Raw genomic sequence first — 21,602 nt, 5'->3', positions numbered from 1 at the left:
TTTTTAAATTTTAATACATATCGTCGATTTGATTCTTGGAGCTCCCCACAAACATTCATCTCCACTGTCCGTGAACCTCGTCAACATAGACATTAGGGCCTAACTACTAGGCAACCCCAATTACAGCTTAGCCTAACCAGAAACACTATTGAGGTTTAGATCAAAGCTCACATGGGCTTGTGCATCAAGAACTCACGTTCAACTTGAACTCACCTCATGTGCTTGTTTCGACTAGCGATAGAGCAATTGATCATTCGAGTTCGGATTCGTCCAAGTCAGAAATATTGGTGTCCAGATGACCAACCCCATAAACTGGGTGAGTCAAGTTTGAGAGACTTTCAACATTTTTTTTAAAAAAGTATACAACAAGACTATTTACTTTTGGTACAAGGGTGGTCACAATTAATCTTGACCATTGAATGTTAAATTGGATAGCTACATTTATTCCAGAACCAATCTCAAACTTCAAAAGAACTTTTTTCGAAATTTTTGACACATCCAAGCTATCATATTTCACATCGGATTGGTGTAATTAATTGTAACCTCTTTACATCAAAGGTAAATGGTCTCATACAATCCATTTTCTTAATGAAACTAGGCTTAGTTAAACGATCCAACTTGGCCTAGAGGGTTAGTAAGTCAAGTCAAGTTCCAGCTTGAGTATGGTCTCATACAATCCATTTTCTTAATGAAACTCGGCTTAGTTAAGCGATCCAACTTGGCCTAGAGGGTTAGTAAGTCAGGTCAAGTTCCAGCCTGAGTCTGGGTTTTCAAACATTACTTTGAGGAAATGAAGGGATCTGTGGGAAGGGTACAGTTTTGTATAGAGCCGAGGCTCTATGCATTCAAAGTAAAGTGCACTTTCAAATACTGTCAAGAAATATGGTTTCATTGTTGGAAATCTTTGTGATGGCCTTAAAATATATTTCCATCCTTAATTATAAAACTTAAAGTTTAAAAAATAATGTAGATCGAGCAAATCTATAAAAACTTGAAAATTGACGGTCAAAAAATCCATTACAAGATACACTATTTTTAAATTTTGAAATTCAGTTTTTCTCATGTCCATGCATCTTGAAGTCGAGATGATTAATTTAATGATATTCAAGCATCAAAACAACCTTTTCTAGTAAATTTTTGAGGTCACCTCTAATTTGATTATTTAGAGCCTTGACTCTATACAAACTTTTAAACAATAATTTTTTCACCAGCACATCCACATTGTCTAGGTGGGGCATTATAAAATTGATCGAGGGTACTTGGGTCTTTGTGGGAAATTGACCTAGTAAAGGTGTCTTAAGTCATTAGAGAACTTATTAAGGGCATGGTAACGTTGGGAGAGGATGGGTTTTGGAATTTGGATAGTGAATAGGACACTAATAATTACTTACAAGTAAAGTGTGTTTTTTTTCTCCTATGTTTCTAAGGACTTTCATGCATATGCAATTATGAGTGTTTCACACGCATTGAGGGTAAAATAGTCTTTTTGTTCATCAAGTGGTAAATGGTTTAAGTTTGGAGACAAATTAACCATCAAAGTGTAGACTTCTAAGTAAATTTTGAAATGTGTGTATGCAAGTCTCTCTTTTTAGGGGCATATCAATGGTCCAACAAGACCACTTCAAATGAATGGTCCGGCATCCAAGATAAAAGGGGGTTCTTTTAGTTTGAAATTTCACATTATCTTTGATTTTACTTCATAAAGTTATGAAAGGAAAGGAAAAGGGAAAAAGTTACATTTTTAGAAATAATGGTTGCTTTTGAGCTTCTCAAAACCTAATTTAATTCTCTTAAATGGATGGTTTGGAGAATCAATTCATCATTTATTATCATCAGAGTTTTTTTCAACTATTTGGAGTCGGCTATACGAATCATAGTCATTTATTCTCCTTTATCAAGGACTATAGCTTCAATGAGGCTATATGTCCCCATATATTTTTTTGTTACTTTCAATCATGTCCTTTTGAACCAACCCATCGTCTTTTTTGAGATTTCCACTTCGACTCACTCACACCTCCTACCGGGAAAAATCATTCATCATTATCAACTTGATATTGGGGGTTGCTAAGGGTGTGTTGGATAACATGTCAAGGCACTATTCGCCGCAGTTGCTATTTACCCTTAAACTAAATTGGGAAATTTACTGCACAACAGAAAGTGCAATTACTCCATTGCGCTTTCCACGCTATCAAATACTCAAAAAAATTATGCTTAACTATGTTTCTAAGCATCAGATCATGTACTGACCAACTAACCAACCATCAAATCTTACAAAAGCAGTTATGGTATGGATGGCAGCAAAAATAATGGGAAAATAACATTTAAGGAGTTTTGTAAAATCGTTAAAGAGTTGAAAAATATCCCAATTAACATTAAAAGATTTACTTTTTTTTTCTGCATTTGTACTTCATATTTTGAACCTTTAGCCTGGAAATCTAAAATGGCACCCTTGGGTGGTTCAGCTAGTGATTTTAGCAGGATAGTTTGGTTCTTTGGATAATATCAAACATAGATTTTTTAACCCAAAAAAAGTCTCATTATTAAATAACTACGTGGCATGGACAATCCTGTTTATGAACTTTTATGCATATTAACAATTTAAGGATTCAAGCATTATGTGTGATACTTTAAAAACTTATAATTTTTTTTTAACTCTACTTTTGAAGATTTAATGTCATCTAAAATCTTTACTCCGAACTTTAATCAGTGTGATAATTTTTTTTTTAAATCTAAAAAGCCAGCTTTAAGGATGACATTTGTATCGCTCATACCGTATAAAGCACTAATACGCATTATGTAAAAAGCAAGTAGGACCATCAGCATCAGTTTGTTTGATCTAATGACAACATTTCCCTCCTCTCTTCTTCTACGACAGAGCTGAAAGACTCTCTCTCATACACACAACTTTCTTTGTAACTCTCTCTCTCCAACTTCTTGTTAGTTCCCACGTGTGTGTGTCTCATGCACACAAGACTTTCTTGGTATATGTCTCTTTCCCAAAGTTCATGTTAGGCCCTACGTGTGTATGTGCATATACTTGTCTATGTTATTGTTCAATGTGATTCAACTCTCATATATATATATATATATATATATATATATATATATATTTTGAAGTTTTACGTGTTGCTATTAAAGTTCACACTCTTAGCCTGGGCTGGACTGTGGGTTTTTGCGTTGCATGACAAGGCCCGCAGTCTCGCCACGGAAGGCCTGAAATATGTAGGGTTGGGACCCAGGTTAACACCGGTTCGACAATTTTATTTTTTAGTGTAAAAAAAAAAAAGTACTTTTTTAGTGTATATTACATTTGTTAAATATGTTTCTTTTAAGTTTATTCAATGCCTGGTCTTAACCAAATTTTCAGTATAGGGAAAGCTCGGGGCCTTGTTATCATGACTTCGGGCTAGGCTAGAAAGTAAACTTTTAGACAAGCCTATCCGACACTAATTTAGGCCAAGGCTGGTAATAGGGGTGGCATTGGGCGGATGGCCCTATGCGACACTAATTTAGGCCAAGGCTGGTAATAGGGGTGGCATTGGGCGGATGGCCCGGTTTAGCCCTACAAATCTAGGACCAAAGCCATAAAATGTGGCCCGACGGGCAGGCCAAGATTGGACCAGGGCTGACCTGGGCCGGCCCTATGGGGACTAGGGCCAAGTGCAACCTGGCCCGGTGCCACCTGGCTGGCAAGGCCCTCAACCAGACCATTAACGGCCTTACTTTTAGCTTTACAACCTCAAATCGTAATGTCTACATAACTTTATTTATTTATTCCTTTTATGTCTAGTGAGCATATTATTATAATAAGCCAATTCCCCAATTTGGCCTAACACCATCCTCGTACCCATAATCATACATTTCATGTCTTCAATATGGACAACAAATCATAAATGACAGGATCCCCCAGTCAAGTAATCAAGCTTGGGAACACCAAATTTAGTGGAATTCCCCAAATTTAACCCTCGTTTTAAAACCCCCTATTGTCCTTTTTATCTTGACCTAGGGTTCATGCCCATCTCGCCTTAAAGCGTGCAAACCAATCTTAAATTGGGTCAAATTCTTCAAACCCAAGCTTCCTCATTCTATGTGAACTTCCAACTCCAAAAATGGCCCATCTTTCCAATGCACCCAAGCTTAAATGTGAATTTTAAAAACCTCCATTTTGTTCGAAAAGAGCGCTACTTTTATCTTGCTAGTTCACATTCCAAATTCCCAGAACATCCCAAGATTAATTCTTCATGCTTTCAAATTACTCCAACATTTAATCTATAAATATTACTACTGCTGCAATAATAATAATAATAATAATTATTATTATTGCTTAAAAAAAAGAGGATTTTATACAACCTCACATCAAAACTCAATAGCTCGTTATCACGTTAAAAAACTTACAAATCAGTCATCTCCACCTTGACAATCTTGTATTTGGAAAGACAAAAAGGGATTTTTTTGTGCTAAACTGGTCAGTCTTGCAATACTTTCTTTTGGACGATTTATTTTAAGCCTTTACATATTTGTCAGGTTCACAATATTTTTGGAGCTTCAAATTCCACCATAAGAAGCAAAAATAGATTTTCTTGTGATCCAAAGTTTTCTAAAAATTGATTTGGTTTGTCTGACGAAGTTTGGTGATGCCGCTTTACCAAATAGGTTTGGTCATGCGGCTTTACCAAATACAGTAAAGTAGGTAGTGGCCTTACCAAAATCTTTAACATTGTTAGTATCATCATCTTCATCATGATCATAATTTTGATTGATCGTGCATACCACCTAAAATGGTCTCTTCCATGATAGGGTTGAGAGCCGACCCTGGGGTGGATAGCCTTGGCCCATTCCCCTAAGGTCGGCTCAAGCCTGACCTGGCCTAACCATTCCAAAGAGGACCTGGTCCAGGCCTAACCTTGGCCTTATCTAGGCCGGGCTAGGCTTACTTAACCGGGGCTAGCCCTGTCTTGGTTGTGGCCTGGCCTAGCCCTTGGGCTACATTTCGTGGCCCAAGTCCTATTTTTTTAGGGCCAAGCAAGCGGCCCGCCACTTGTCACCCCTATTCCACATCAAATAAAATTACCAAAAATACCCTTATACACTTGTTTGGCAACAAGCTGGGCTAGACCAGGCTAACCCTTCCCAACTTGGGTCCCTATAGGGGCAAGCCAAAGGGGCCCTAGCCATAGCCTTGTCCAAGCCAGCCATGAACAAGGCCCTAATCATAGCCTTGTGGCCATATTTTGTAGCCCGAGCCCTAGCTTTTCCCAAGGCAGACCAGGCCAATTCAGACAGCCCAGCCTATTGTGAGCCCTCATTGTTGTATTCACTATAAGGGTATTTTGGTAATTATTTTGTGATTAATTTTTACATGGAGGATAAAATTTTTATTGCATTCGTGGACATCCACATGCACGCATGAGAGTGGCACATGTTAATAAAAACCGTTATCATAATAGCTTAATATTAATTGTTAATCTTAATTTTTTATTTAATAGCTTGAGAATTGTGTAATCCAATCTTGGTAGTATATCTTCATTATTAAGTTACTCTTTTAAGACATCATGGCATTGAATAAAACCGCATGAGAGCTCCAACTAGTCGTTTTGTTGTATTTAAAATAATACTATATATTGTCCATGGTGATCTAAGGAAAAATACTTGGATTTACTTGTGGCTGATTTTGCCATAGGGGGTGCAATCCTTTGAAGGAGATGCTTAATGAGGCCTTAATTTAATTAATATGATTACATCATTGATTGATGGTTTTAAATTTCCTAGCAATCCTAAATAAATTTTAAAGACGATGGAGGAATTTTTTAATTATATTTAAAGAGAAAGATACAATATGGTCTTAACAAAAAAACATGATTTTACAAGCAATCACATATGATTGAGACTTAATAACTTAATAAAGGGTCCCTTTCCAAATTATAGGAGGGTCCTGTTCCCACCTTATGCTCCAACAACATGGATTGTATTATGTATTCTATCTCAGGTATAAAATCAAAGCCATCATATCAAATCATCCAATTATATAGGAGAACATAAGGCGGCTAAATTTTGCAATACGACCTTCTCAACCTAGCAATTGTAAAAAAATAAAAAACATAAAAAAAAAAAATACAAAAAAAAAAAAAAAAAAAAAAAAAAAGAGAGACGAAGAATAAGATCATACTTAAACCAACCTCGAAAAAAAAAAAGAAGGATTTTCATGCATAATCTATATGTGTCAGAAGAATAACGCCCTGAGATTGAAAAGAGAACTTCCAATTTTTTGGATAATCAGATCTAATTGTCTTAAAAATAAAAAAAACTTAACATTCTAAGATTGAACACAAACTACAGGAGTCAGTATAATTGTGCTCCCACAGGAGTATGCTATATAAACTCCACATAAATGAAAATTACCTTCCCTCTTTCTTTTCCCTTTTCTTTTCTTTTTTTTGCCTTTGAAAATTTGGGCTGAGAATTTCTTAATTGGTGAAAATCTTTCTTATCATGTTTAAATTGAGAGAACCCAAATTATAATTATTATTATTTTATTTTTATCCAAAAAAAACTTCAAACAAGTTTTATATATTTCACTGTGCGTAGTAACTTAAAACACGAATACTCCCTTGCTAAATCATTTATCTCTTTCATGATATTCTAAAAACTTTCCTTTGGATCTCTAGTTTTGAATTTGATCGTTTATTAGTTGTTTTATACATAATTTATCCGTAACTTTCTCAACCACCTGATTTCACATCCTATGGTCAATAATTATTGCCATCTCCCTGTATAAAAAGTAAATAAATCATCTCATAATATAAATTTCCTACGCATATATTTCCTGCGCAGAATCATTTATAAATGTAATTCAAATTTCACACGAGTGCGTAACCTTACTCCTGCCGGACCACAATGCACACATAGTCCTGTGTGTAAAAGAGCTACTTCGGATGACTCTTTCAGTCTAAAGCTTTAGGATACACTTTAAATTTATCAAGTACTTTCATAAAGAATTTGAGTTTTAAGTTCTGAAATACTTAGATCAAACTGTCCAAAAAGTGAACGATTTGTATCACTTCGAAAGAGGAAATTAAAGAGATCAAACCCTTGATATTTAGCTCCAAAAAACCAAACAAACATACGTAGGCCAGTCACAAATTTTGAGGAAGTTGCATAGAAATAGTGCTAAATAGAGTTTAACTTGTAGAAGTGGATGGACAGTATATTCGCGCAGGTACATATTGTTTTTTTGCTTCATGCGGAATTCAAAACCATACATTACGGGAGCATAGTGTGCATCGACTCCCTCAGTCAAAAGACTTACTTGAAGCGATTTTTTCAAACTAAAAATTTTGGAATCCTCCTAAGAATCACTAGATTATTATCCCCAAAAGAAACTTTTGAATTTTGAGTTACCTAATACTTAGGTTTCACTCTCTAAAAAAAATTAGATGGTCTCTATTCAATTTTGAGGCCTTATTTTTTTTATCAAGTGCACAAATGGGGATATTAGGAATTTATTGGGTTAGCATAGGGTTGAAAACGTTGCATCCGGAAATTTAGGATCCAAAAATCAACCCCGGATAGGTTTTACATGGGAATAAATTAATAATATACTCCTGCTGCATCATTTGGCTTTGAACGTTGGACAATTTATACCACGCTTGTCATGTGTGGGGACCATGGAAATGTAAAATCACCATGTGTCATCATATCAACGCCTATAATGGCCATGTCTTATGTGGCATAATGCCGTGTTGATTGATATTAACCTCACAATCTTTTGGGACATACCAATGATATATGTAAGCCCACCAGCTACCGTTCCATTAGGTCACTCTTTTTAGTTTTCGTTATTATTAAAGTATTGAATATTTTTTAGCAGTGTTTAAAAAAACATCGAGCCCGGTTCGACTCGAAAATCGTCATGGACGGATCGAATTGGCGAAAAAAACGATAATCCTCCGGTTCTAGAGAGAACCGGACGATTATGCACAGTGACTCGTCGATTCACTGTACGAAATCGGCGAGTCCCGTACGGTTTTTTTTTTTTTTTTTTTGTAATCCATGATAGAGTTTTTTGTAATACTTGATCGATTTTTTTGTAATCCAGGATCGAATTGTTTTTTTTTTTTGTAACCCATGATACAATTTTTTGTAATCCATGATCGAATGTTTTGTAATCCATGATCGAAATGTTTGTTTTTTTTTTGTAATCCATGATCAAAATGTTTGTTTTTTTTTTTGTAATCCATGATCGAATTTTTTGTTTTTTGTTTTTTTGTAACCCATGATAGAGTTTTTTGTAATCCATGATTGAATTTGTAATTCATGATCGAATTGTTTTTTTCTTTTTTTGTAATCCACGATCGAATTTTTTGTTTTTTTTTGTAATCCATGATCGAATTTTATGTAATCCATGATCGAATTTTATGTAATCCATGATTGAATTTTATGTAATCCATGATCGAATTTTTTGTAATCCATGATTGAATTTTTTGAAAATTTGTGATTTTTTTTTTTAATCCATGATCGAATTTTTTTTTGTAATCCATGATAGAATTTTTTGAAAATTTGTGATTTTTTTTTTTAATCCATGATCGAATTTTTTTTTGTAATCCATGATAAAATTTTTTGAAAATTTGTGATTTTTTTTTTTTAATCCATGATCGATTTTTTTGAAAATTTGTTCTTTTTTTTTTTTAATCCATATTATTCAAAGAGAAAATGAGAGAGATGATGATTCTGAGGCCACCCTATCCCAGCCATATTATTCATATATCGAGTCCCAACAGCAACAATATAGGGATGAGCACGACAGTGCAGGTGAGCATGAAGGATGGACAATCTTCGGGGATTTTAGATTGGGAACACAACAAAACACTAACACTCAGGGATTTGGGAATAGTCAGACGCCTGCTAATATCGATGATTCGTTTTTAGATCGAATCAATGAATTGTTAAACGAATTCAATCAATGGCACCAGCGTGACCAAGAAGAGCAATAACGTCGTCTATCATTTTATTTTTAGATCATATGTTACTACTTTTATGCTTTATTGTAGTCCATGTATGTTGATATACTTATTCTATGATAATTCTATGTTTATCCTTTTGTGTGATGTAAATTAAATGCTGAATGGCGGTTCATGCAGGGAAAGAACATATCAATATTCACATATTCATTCAAAAACATGAAAATTCTTAATGGAGTACCCTCATTTCTTATTGAATTCCTAAAAAATAATATTTATAATGAATTTTAATATTTTTTTCGGATTTTTTTTAAGCTTTATTCTGACCGATTCACCCGATTCTCGATCCGTATAGCCAATTCGCCGATCCGGATCGGTTTTTTGGAAGCCCAATCCGGGTCACCGATCCGTTTTTTAAACCATTGCTTTTTAGTATTATTGATATTTTTATTTTTTGAATTTTATAATAATATTTTTTTTAAAAAAAAAAACTACCCATTTCGATTTTTAAAAAACCAAGACCATTAAACCATTAAAACTGCTTCATCGGTCACCATGCCCACCTCCGATTCATCACCCAAAGCACTAGCCTGCCTTGGTGCATTTGCATGCACATGATGCATGAGATCAAAGCAACCATCCATATAGAGCATAACATTCTTTTTCACACATTTCTTATTATGATAAATTCCCAAATCCGGCAACGATAAGGGAACTCTAGAACCCCAGTGGATCCAAAATAACCAGTAGATAGCCCAGAAATGGCAACCGTAAGCCATTCTTTTTTACGGTTTTCTTCCTTTAACTTTCCCCACCAACTGGAGATATGTTTGTCGCTCCACAAAAAAAAATTGCACCAAATTCAGAAATGGCTAATAAAATAATCAAGTAGAATCAGGGATAAACGTAGGGTAAAAAAGCAGTGGAATCATTATCGGATGGTATTCATCATGCTCTAAAAACAAAATGAATAAAAATGACAAAAAAGTATTGCGTAGACAGGTTTTTCGATGGAAGAGAGAGAGGTAAAGAGAGAATACGCATAGAGCCCATAAAAAAGAAATTTTTGGGTTTTTGAAAAATTGAAAATTTTAAATTTTTGATTTTTTAAAAGTCGAAATTGATCTGATTTTGGTTTTTGAAAAATTAAAAAATAGATATTTTTTTCTTTTTTTAAAAAAAAATTATTGTGAAATCTAAAAAACAGGCATATAGTAAAACATAAAGTATATGATATTTTGGTAATAATAAAAATTAAAATGAATATTTACATAATTTTTCCTTTCAGTTTTTTGCACCTGCACTTATGTTCACATGGAAAGCATAATATAAAATAATGGATCGTCGACCTTTATACAAACAAAATAAAGCCTCATGTCAAATTCTCGTCTGGAAAACACTTTAGCAATAGAAATCTATGTGATGGCTCTAAAATCAATTTTCTAACATTGACAATAAATTTTGAAATTAAAAAATATACAAATCTTGTCAATCTTTGAATGCTTATTTTTAGGGAGAAATGAACGGTCTAGATAATTTGTTATATTGTGCCCTATTTTTAGAGTTTGAAATCTTAATTTTTTTTCACAACCATAATGTTCAAACCGAGATGATCGATTTAAACATTTTCCAGTACTTGAATTATAATTTTGGATGAGTTATGATGTGAGGCTTTGCTTATTTAGATATAATTACAATCCTATCAAATAAATTTTCCTTTCTTTTGTACATGAAGGTCAAAATCATTCATGTCCATTAAATTTCAAAATGGGTGGTTGTAAGAGTGTTATTGAATAGACATAAAATTTCAAAAAAATAATTCTCGAACTTTGTAACTCACTCAAAGCTATCCAATTTGACATCTAATGAGTGGGGATGATTGTGACCTTTATTTACAAAAGATAAATGACCTCTTTTATAGATAATCCCAAAAATAAATACCATTTGTTTTAGTAAGAGATCATAATTAATTTTAATCAATAGATGAAAAATAAGGCATTTTGGTGGTCTCCTTGGTTAGGCTTAGTGCCTTAAAAATAATTTCAAACTCTGTGACATATTTCAAATTGTCAAATTTTATATTTAACGACAATGGATGATTTTGATCTCCTTGCACCAAATTTAAATAGGTTTACCGTATACAATTCAATCTATTTATTTCCTTGTTCCTCTAGGTCGATCAATTGTTTTCTCAATCTATTTATTTCCTTGTTCCTCTAGGTCTACCAATTTTATTTGGAAAACAATTGATCGACTGAGAGCGGATGAAATAGTATTTCTCTCAGGCATTTTGTTTGACCTCAAATTAGCATATCTTTTATAGCCATTTGGGGGAGTATCGTGATTTAAATAAATAAATCATTACCATCATCAAAGTTTTTTCTGAATTATTTTTATTTGAAAAAGGTTGATTTTTTTTAGAAAAGAAAAAAATACACTAAATATATATCATTCATTTTAGTAAAGAAAAAAATAGTGTCAGATCAAAGTTTTAGTTTTTTGTTTTTTTATCCTAAATTTGGTATATAGGATCATCATCCCTAAATGAACAATCATCATCACTAAATGAATAATTTTGAGTTATTAATGAACTAGATCTACGGCCCATGAAATAGACAACCTGCTCTTATCGAGTCCAAAATACTATGGTAAATTGTTTCATGCCCGCGTGGTAGTTGGACGGTGGATATTGCAGACTGTCAACTAACATGAGCGGTGGAGATTTTATGCGGGCTAGTGGGCTAGCCCGCATAAAAACCGTGTCCAAAAACTATTTTCATCAAAGGATGATGGAGGCAGGTCTTGGGCCTTAAAAGCAGGCCAATGTCTTATATCCGGTTAACATCGATGGTGGATCCAATGAAAGTAGTAGCTTTTTTTTTGTCATTAACTTGTATTATCACTATTCTTAACCACATTTGTTTTTCTGTGGTTTTTTTCGAATGTTAATGGTCGGAATGGAACCTAACATTTGTTTTTCTGTGGTTTTTTTCGAATGGTCGGAATGAAACCTAACATTTGTTTTTCTGTGGTTTTTTTCGAATGTTAATGGTCGGAATGGAACCCAAGACATCATATTGCAAAACCCTTTACTTGCCACCGATACCCAGGTCCGTTACCCTAATTGTATTATAGCGTTTCTAAGCTTGCACCTATGTTGTCTCACCCTTTCAGTGACGACTTTTTTCCTATAGTTCCTCTCTATGGTGTGCTATTTTCAAATTACCACGGAATATGTGTGCGTGTGTTGTCTCCTCCTCAAAATCTTGGAGGTAGATCTTTAGATCTAAAATTTAACATGTCGATAATTTTGACCACCACGATCATGAATATAAAATAAATATACATTTTAAATTCTAAAAATAGGTATTTTAAATTTTGTTTTTGGACTTGCATTTTAATTCATTACAAAATGACCCATCTTTAAAGTTTAAATCCCCCACACGGCTGAGATTATCAAACTCTAAAATTTAATCTAAAAAATCCGTCTAAATTGATATATAATATGGATTTTTGAAGGAGATCAAATTTGAATGAGAACTCACCAAAACTTTATTTATACATGTATGTATGTGTGTATGTGAGTGAGTGTGTGAAAAAAGCTATCGAATAGGTTACCGCCAAAATGCTATGAAAATTTGGTAGCACTCTCAATTGTCTAATCAATCTTTGGATTTTATTTCTTTTATTTTCTTTTACCTATCATGTATTCATTTTCACCCCAATATCCACACCTAGCAACTTTTTCCATATGGGTTTCTCTAAAGATAAATCTTTTCTATTAAATTTTTTCACATGGATTGGCTTTTGCTAGTCGGTTCCCATCCAAGTTTAGCTATGAAGAACATGTTTATGTCCTTGATTCTTTTGATACCAAGCTGCCCTTCTCTTTTCACTTTGGCAATACAGTTCATTTGACAAAAGTTTAGGTGTTTTTTGTTGCGGTGGTTGCTCCAAGGGATGTTTCTTTATGTATACTAGAAGGTGTTGATTGTGTTGGAGGGTAGCTGAAAATGGAAAACCACGGTTTGAGATTTGAAGTAAGGCATGAAATGAGTAAAGTGAGTCTTGAGGGGTATGAAAATATTTTAGTAATTTGATAATAAAAGTAGATTTATATATTTTTTTCTAAAACATTTAATTTGAGAGGAAAATAGAAAGAGATCTCGAGAAAAAGAGAAGGGGAAGAGTTTTAGTGAGTGAGAGAGAAACTCAGACAAAGAGAGAAAGGGGAATAGAGAGAGAGATTGGAGCATCTTGTCCCAACCCGAGAGAGAGAGAGGGGTTGGGGCAAGCCCCTCCCCTAACAAATAAAAAGAGAGAGAGAGAGAGGAGTTGGGGGTACAAGCCCCAACCTGTGAGAAAGAAAGAGGTTGGGGCAAGCCCCCGACACAACTAGGGCAAGCCCTTATCCCAATAAAGAGAGAGAGAGGTTCGGGTAGGCCCTTGCCCCAACAGAGAGAGAAGACGCCAGGTATGCCGTCCCAACCTAAGAAAGAGATGGGTTGGTACACGTAGCCCCAACTCAAGAAATAGATAAAAGTTGTATTATAACAATGCAAACTTCTATCAATTTTTTCAATAAATTGTCGATTAATGTACAAAGTGGCCGATTAGTATATAAATTGAACGATTTGCACTGTAGGGAAATTCCCCAATATATGGTATATGCAATCGAGAATACTTGGGCTAGGCCATTGCTCGAGTCTTAGTAAGTCGGACGATTTTTTAAAAGTCAGCCGACTTTTCAATCAATGATCGTAACACCTCTTGTAGGGTCAATCACTATTGTTTATTGATATAGATTGGCCATTCTCAATCTGGATCGGTGCATTTTAAAACACCATTAGATGATTATGAACGGGAAGCTGATGTGTACAAAATTTGGTAGACCCAAATCCTCCATCTCCGTCCAACACATCGACGGGACGGTGATAAACCCACGGTCATCACAGCATTGGCGGTATAGATCATATGACCGAAATTGGGCTGAAATTCTAAAGCCTTCCATGACCAAAACGATCTGAAAATGCCGCAATTTCAAACCCTTGGGGGTAGACTCTTTGCCTGACTTGAACACGAATCGTAAACTTAGAGAGAGAAAGTATGGAGAGAGAGAGATAGAGGGGGGAAACCTACATAAGAGATTAGAAAGGTATTCGAGTTAGTTAGTGAGAGAAAGTGAAGGTTAAAAATTAGAAAAAACTTTGTATAGAATTTTAATTTTTTGTATTATTTTATGGTAAATTTTTTTTATGTTTTTCTTTCAAGAGGTCTAAAAAAACCTTTAAAGATATTATTATATTTTTAAGCTCTTATCCGCTTATTTATTGACTTTTGATCATTAAAATTATCCTTAACAAAGTTATTTTATTATTTCAACTCAAAATTTTGTTTAATAGAAGAAAGAGAAAAAAAATTCAAAATTTTTTAAAATTAAAAAATTAATTAGAATTAATTTTTTATGATAAAAAATCGATTATAAAAAAATTCGACAAAATCTCAAAAACATTAGATTTCCTAATACCGCTCGAAAGACAGAGGTCTACCACGAGGGGAGGGGAGGGGAGGGGAGGTGAGGTTGTTTACGAAATTCGCGGTGAGGAAGCTCTAAAAATGAATAGAAATTGAGCATAGGGAGAGAGCGGCGTGGCGCATTGTATACAAGGGGGAAATTGATCGTCTCTGTACGCGAAAGTTTACCGCCCGCCCTTGGAACCTCTATTCCTCTCTCTCTCTCTCTCTCTCTCTCTCTAAGGAAGCCGAGCAAAACTTGGAGGTAAGTTCATCTCTCCTAACATCATCATTCTTTCGCTCTCATGCCTATTAACTAGATTTAGGGTTTCCGTTTATCTTTCAATGTATCTCCATTCTTTTGTATGTTATTTATGTCTAAATTGCAGAGTAAATTAGTGTCTCTCTCTCTCTCTCAGATCAGTTTCTGGAGAGAATCATTGTATTCTTCTGATTTATTTTTGTTTTGCGAGTTCTAGAGTATTTCTTTCTGTTTTGTGGTGATAACCCATTCCTATAAGACCATTGAGAATGTGTTCTCTCTGTTGTTCGAGGTTATTAAAAAACCTCAGTCCTTTTCAATCTCCATAAGCAAAAACACAGTTTTATTTCTGATGTACTGGCCCAAGTTAGTTAACTGATTGTTGGATATCAAAGTCCCTTTTTCTGTTAGAACCCTAGTTTCTTTATCCAGAATGGGGGATTCTGACCCAATTTTTCCCTTTCCAATCCTCGAGATAAATGAACCAAATTCTTTTATGAGAAACCGAAATTCGTTAACGGACTGTTGTTTCCTTGTGTTTGAGTGAGGAATGGATTGTCGTCCAAATCGCTGCTAATCCTTGAGAAAAATTACTAATTTTTCTATTGGGGTAAACCCAGGTTTTTAATTCATAGTTGGAAATGGAAACCTTACTTACTGATCAAGAAGGAAATCAAAGCCCCAGTTTCTTAATCAGGAAGATGGATAGTTAATGGTTCACTTTTTTGTCTTTTCCAGCAAATTACACAAAAATGTCTCGGAGATATGATAGCAGGACCACTATTTTCTCGCCAGAAGGTCGACTTTACCAGGTCGAATATGCCATGGAAGCCATTGGAAATGCAGGAACAGCAATTGGGATCTTATCCACAGATGGAGTTGTCTTAGTGGGAGAGAAAAAGGTTACCTCTAAACTCCTTCAAACCTCAAAATCCACTGAAAAAATGTACAAAATAGATGACCACCTCGCTTGTGCGGTAGCTGGAATCATGTCTGATGCCAATATTTTGATCAACACTGCTCGGGTTCAAGCCCAACGGTACACATACGCATATCAAGAGCCAATGCCAGTTGAGCAGTTGGTTCAATCTTTGTGTGATACAAAGCAAGGTTATACTCAATTCGGTGGGCTTCGACCATTTGGGGTGTCATTTCTGTTTGCAGGTTGGGATAAGAACTTTGGGTTTCAATTGTATATGAGTGACCCAAGTGGAAACTATGGTGGTTGGAAAGCTGCAGCAATTGGGGCCAATAACCAAGCTGCCCAATCAATGCTAAAACAGGAGTATAAGGATGAGATCAATACAGAGGAGGCGGTTCAGCTCGCGCTCAAGGTTCTCAGCAAGACGATGGATAGCACGAGCTTGACTTCGGAGAAGCTCGAGTTGGCTAAAATATACTTGCCATCACCCTCTGGTGAGGTGAAGTACCAAGTTTGCTCGGCTGATTCGCTAGAGAACTACTTGGTGAGGTTTGGGGTCACCCAACCTCCTGCTGATGCCTCTTGAGAATCATGTTGAGGTTTTCATAATGTTAGACATTTTGGGGAATTTGTTTTTTTGTTGCTTTTTCTTTATTTGGATTTTGGTTAGTAGACATTTGAGTAAGATTGTGCCATCATGTGGACATGCATTTGGCTGGTTAGGCTTCATTGCATGTCCCTTGACAAACTTGTGCTTTACTTCTATCTAATACACTCTTTACTGAAATGGTTACAGATTCTATCTCTTTTTTCTTTTTTTCTAATTTTTTTTTGTGTCTGGATAATTTTCTGCTATGGTGTTGGTAGTTCTTAAGTTATTGTTCCCTTTTTATTTTTTTGGGTTGTTTATTGTTGTTAGTCTTTCTGTTTTTATTAATGTTGTTTCTTGTTGTTATGTTCGAGTGCACTTTTTAAAAAATCATTACATATTTGACTGCATGACTAATGAAAGTTGTATATTCCGATTCCAATGTTTTATACATTTTGAAACCAATTTCTGAAATCTGTGTGGAACTGCTTTCATGTTCGATGGTGTTGGTTCTTCCTTTCTAGTTGAGTCACAAATACTACCCTTTGGGATGTTTATGCTTTCTCATATATATAAGACTTCTTTTAAGTGGAAACATGTGAAATTCTGGAGGTAGATCTTAGAAATTTTTTTTGGAGGGATGGCATGAGTATGTATATGGTAGTTGTGAATTGGTGAAATGACATCGCAATGGCATTGGTTTCAGTCATTCAATCATGGATTTTCATGCATAAGAGCTAACGACAAACAGGATCCCTGGTTCCTGTTGCATGTTGCTGTTTGAAGCTTAACTTTGATGTTTGTAGATGAGTTAATGGGGGCTCAGCATCCCTTTTTTTTTATTTATTTGAAGTTAATGGGGGCTCAACATCTCTCTCGTCTTTTTTAGGGATATTTGATGGGCGCTGAAAATTTTCTCTTGTTTCCAAGCATGTAGTGGGTTATTAAGGATGGGATTGACATTGTACAAGGAGTGTTAATTTTGACCTCTAGTGATTGAGGGAAGACCCTATGAGCATCATCTGATGAGTTGCTATAGCATGCAACAATTGTTAGGAACTAATAAGATTTAGGATGAGATATTTGACATGTGGGGTTTAGGGGATTGCGCTTTGCCATTGCATGTAAGTATCATGTATGAGAGAGATATGATGTGGAGACAGCTCATGTTTGTACTCTGGTACAATTGATCTAGAATACATGTCTTCGGGGAAGGAAAGGAATCTAAATCTTACTAGCCGAACTAATTTGACCCATTGTTGCTAGGATCTCCCAACTTAGGAGGCAAACCCATTATGGCATTTCACTCCGACACTTCAGGAAAGATCTTCAAGGGATCTCAATTTTTAATTTTGGGATCTCGATTCCCATTGTTAGGGATCTTGATCCTATCTTAAAGACTAAGATAACTTTCGAACCGATGATTTTCTTTGAGCATAGTTGCATTGTTTGTTGGTTATAAATAAAGAAATCACTCGTTATAGTGTATCTATATTACACTATAGTATATATGTTGGACTATATGTACTCTTTAAGGTTCATGCGACGTCCCCAAAAGGTTGGAATCAAGATCCCTAGCACTTGATGATCTCGGTCCTTAACATATGCAATGTACGGACGGCCCTCCCAACCATAGGGATCTTCTAGTCTTTCATGATCTCCCTCTCCCAATCCCAACAACTATGATCCAAGGTACCAGAACTCGCCTCAGTCAAGGCACTTGCTCAGTAACTTGTTCGAGTCTAGAAAAAAGAGACATATATATATATGTGCATCTAAGAAGGGTGAGGACCTTGAACTTTCCCTTATCCCATCCCAAGCCCGGTAAAGAAGGTGGTTGTGTAAGTAGGCAGTCAATATAAAACTTTGCCAAAACTCTCCATGAATCATGAATCTACGTTGCGCCTATTAAACTGCAGCTCGAAAGCCTATGTGCATTCGCTAGCTCAAAAGCCTACGTGCGTTAGCGTGCACATAGTTTTCTTCGCAGCTAGTGCACCCAATAAACTACATTGAAAGCCAGAGTGCATTCGTTGGTCTGTTTATCTACCCAGCAAACTACAGCTTGAAAGCCTACTTGTCTTCACTGGCTTGAAAGCCTAAGTTCACTAGCCCGCACGTTGTTTTCTTCGCAGCTAGTGTGCCCAATGAACCACGGCTCGAAAGCCTATTTTCTTATGCTAGGGTGTTACCCCATAAGCAACGTGTTGTACCAGAACCCTGGTAAGTGCGAAATGCCTCATTAAGGGTATGACCCTTGATAGAGCAGAATGGCGGACCAAGATTTGTGTAGTCGATCCCTTGATAGAGCAGAATGACGGACAAGGATTTGAGGTGACACTTTATTTTGGTTAAGGGAACACAGTCTAACCAAGATGCCCTTGCAATGTATTTGCGAGAAGTGGGTATAACTTGTAAATATATTAGTTTTAAGGGCTTCCACAATGTTGTAATCGTGAGGCTCGATCTATCAACCATGTGTTAATGGGCGGCACAAGCTAAGACAGGTGAGACAAAGGTCTATATATACATATGTAGATATAGATATATAGATGGAAAAATATTTCCTAAGCTATTAGCTATAATGAATAGCATAACCTATTGGCTCCCAGCCGTCAGATCTTCATCGGGTGGTTCAAAATTTATATCACTATTTTAATTTTAATCTTTTTTTTATAAATTAAATTAAGATGAAATTTTGGGTGTATATACCTAACACTTTTGCGCACCATATAAAAATATAAAACAATTACTTTCAATAATATAAAATGACCAAATTACCACCATCATTTTTAGGAGTATTTTGGTCATTTCATATTTTAGGTTTCTTTTTTTTTTTTTTTTTGTGCGCCCAATTTTTTAGTACACACATCCACCATTTCATTACGATCTAATTTCTGGAAAAAAAGATTAAAATTCAGATAGTGATAAGAATTTTGAACCGCCCGATGAAGATCCAACGGCTAGGAGCTAGTAACATATACTATTCATTATAGTTAGTAGCTTAGGAAATCTTATATATATATATATATATATATATATATATATATATATATATATATATATATATGCACACTTTCTTTTTCTTTTTCTTTTTTTGAACTCGGACGAGACTCAGGCAAGTTTCTCAGACTTGCTTGAGTAACCTGCCTCCGCCAAGGGAAGAGTACCTTCGCCGAGGCCAGTCCCGGTACCTTGCTGGGATCTAAGAGGAGTTTTGTTGTAAACTTTGGGCAGCAAGGTTGGTTGTCTCATCTAAAGGAGTGAAAAAGTTTGGTCCCTATTTAATCCTTATTATGGATTTGAAACTCTAGGTTTACCATGGATCTTCCTTTGGACCTCCAAGGCTACCTTGCACTTCTAGATTTTTGAGCTTGAGAATTTCGTGAGCAATGCATGTTATAGGCTCTTCCAACTGGTGTTGCTTTCCCAGAGCTTCCCCTTTTTTTCACGAGGGACATTATTTAGAGTTTGGATGAACAAGTATGGAAAACATTCGGTCTCCATTTACCTTCTGAGGGCGAGTGTTTTTTTTTTTATTTATGAAATTTTTAGCTTTTTGAAGGTATTAGAGAGGTGGTGCTAGTAGTGGGAATGGAAACCACAACGTGGTGACTAGGGTGTGGGGTGCTACCACCATGACCCTAGCCCCTTTATGAGGTGCGAGTGTTTTAGAAGGCTTGAATTTAGTCTTGACAATATTTGTTTCTCTAAACGACTAGAGTAGGATCAATCAAATAATTTTCCTTTCTAGGATCCCTTATCACTATTCTGGTGACCTTTGGATACTTATAGTTTGAAGCAGTGGTTTAAAAAACGGATCGGTGCCCCGGATCGGGCAGCTCAAAAACCCATCCGGATTGGTGAATTGGCGATCCAGATCGGGAATCAGCCGAATCGGTCCAATTAAGCCTTAAAAAAAATCCAAAAAAATTATGACAATTCATTATAAATGTTATTTTTTAATAATCCAATAAGAAATACGGGTATTACATTATTAACTTTCATTTGTAATCAATTTGCGAATAATTAAGATGTTCTTTCCCTGTATGAACTTATATTAACTATTAAATTTGCATCACATAAAACAAAAAACATAGAATTACCATGGATAAAGTATACAATCATACATAGACAATAAATAATGGATTAAATTGATGAAAAATGGCCACTAAAATCTCGAATTGGCGGAAAACCCTAATCCACTAAAAAAAAAAAAAAGCCAAATTATTACAACCTAACTAACTATAATCCAAAATTATTACAACCTATCTAACTATTATATTATATATTGCAACGAAAATTGTTGGTTTATATTTTATTATATAAATAATAACAATTTTAAAATATTTTATAATATCATTTAATATAAAATGTATTATTGACAACTGCAAGAAAAATAATACATTACAAGATTTATAATGCAAATAAATAAATAAAATATTTGATTATCAATATATAATTTATTCGAATGCGCGTCAATTTTTGAAATAACACTTCAAATTTTGAAAAATATAATTTTTTAGAATTCTAGAATAAATTTAATGGAAGAGATTGTTAGAGACAGAGAGATATTTCAAATGTGTATGAATCATATCTTAAAATTAATATTCCTAAATTTATGTTAAAGCTTACCATATTCTAAAAATAAAAACTATAATTAGATCAGTTGTTAGAGACAGGGAGATATTTCAAATGTGTATGAATCATATCTTAAAATTAATATTCCTAAATTTATGTTAAAGCTTACCATATTATAAAAATAAAAATTATAATTAGATCAGTTATTCCTAGTTTGTATTAAAAAAATATTTGTTGTATTAAGAAATATCTTTTATTTTTTTGACAAGAAATACTTGTATTTTTTTTTTTTAATGAGAAAATATGATATTGTTGTATTACCTTTTTTTTTTTTTGATAAGAAAAAAAAGATGTTATATTACCTTTTTTTTTTTCTTGTTGTATTACTTTTTATTTTTTTACAAGAAAATAAGAAAATAATGCTGCTGGTACCTTTATATTTTATACCTTTTATTTTGTTTTCTTGACGAGAAATATTTATTTTATTACCTTTTTTTTTACAAGAAAAAAAGAAGACGTATTGTCTTTTTTGTTTTTTAGCAAGAAATGCTTGTTGTATTACTTTTTATTTTTTTGATGATATTATTTTCTTCATTTTAGATTTTTTTTTAAGACAAAAGTAAAAACTTTTCTTCTTTTTATTTTTATTTTTTATGAAGACAAAAAGTAAATTGCACAATAGTGTCCCAACTGGGATTCGAGCTTGGGACGTCACACATAGAAACACTACTGCTAACCACCACAGCCCTTCGCACACTATTAAAGAGTCTTCTACAA

General features: G+C 34.6%; 1 protein-coding gene across 1 annotated transcript; it reads left to right on the top strand.

Annotated features, from left to right (window-relative positions):
* Nucleotides 1-14,575: 14,575 nt before the first annotated feature.
* On the top strand, nucleotides 14,576-16,442 carry LOC18422202 (proteasome subunit alpha type-4). The gene is made up of 2 exons (XM_020663721.2): nucleotides 14,576-14,736; nucleotides 15,472-16,442. Exon 2 carries the CDS (start codon nucleotides 15,486-15,488, stop codon nucleotides 16,239-16,241), a length of 756 nt encoding a protein of 251 aa, XP_020519380.1. The 5' UTR covers nucleotides 14,576-14,736; nucleotides 15,472-15,485; the 3' UTR covers nucleotides 16,242-16,442.
* Nucleotides 16,443-21,602: the final 5,160 nt, after the last annotated feature.

This window comes from Amborella trichopoda, chromosome 4 (genome assembly GCF_054954075.1).
Source record: "Amborella trichopoda isolate Santa Cruz 75 chromosome 4, AtrichopodaSantaCruz75HAP2 v2.0, whole genome shotgun sequence".
Lineage (NCBI taxonomy): Eukaryota > Viridiplantae > Streptophyta > Magnoliopsida > Amborellales > Amborellaceae > Amborella > Amborella trichopoda.
Note: the sequence above shows the minus strand (reverse complement) of the source record. Positions and strands in the feature narration are given on the sequence as shown.

Bases quoted from the DNA above. Each gene is read 5' to 3' on its own strand.
- LOC18422202 (XM_020663721.2), top strand. From the start codon at position 15,486: ATGTCTCGGAGATATGATAGCAGGACCACTATTTTCTCGCCAGAAGGT.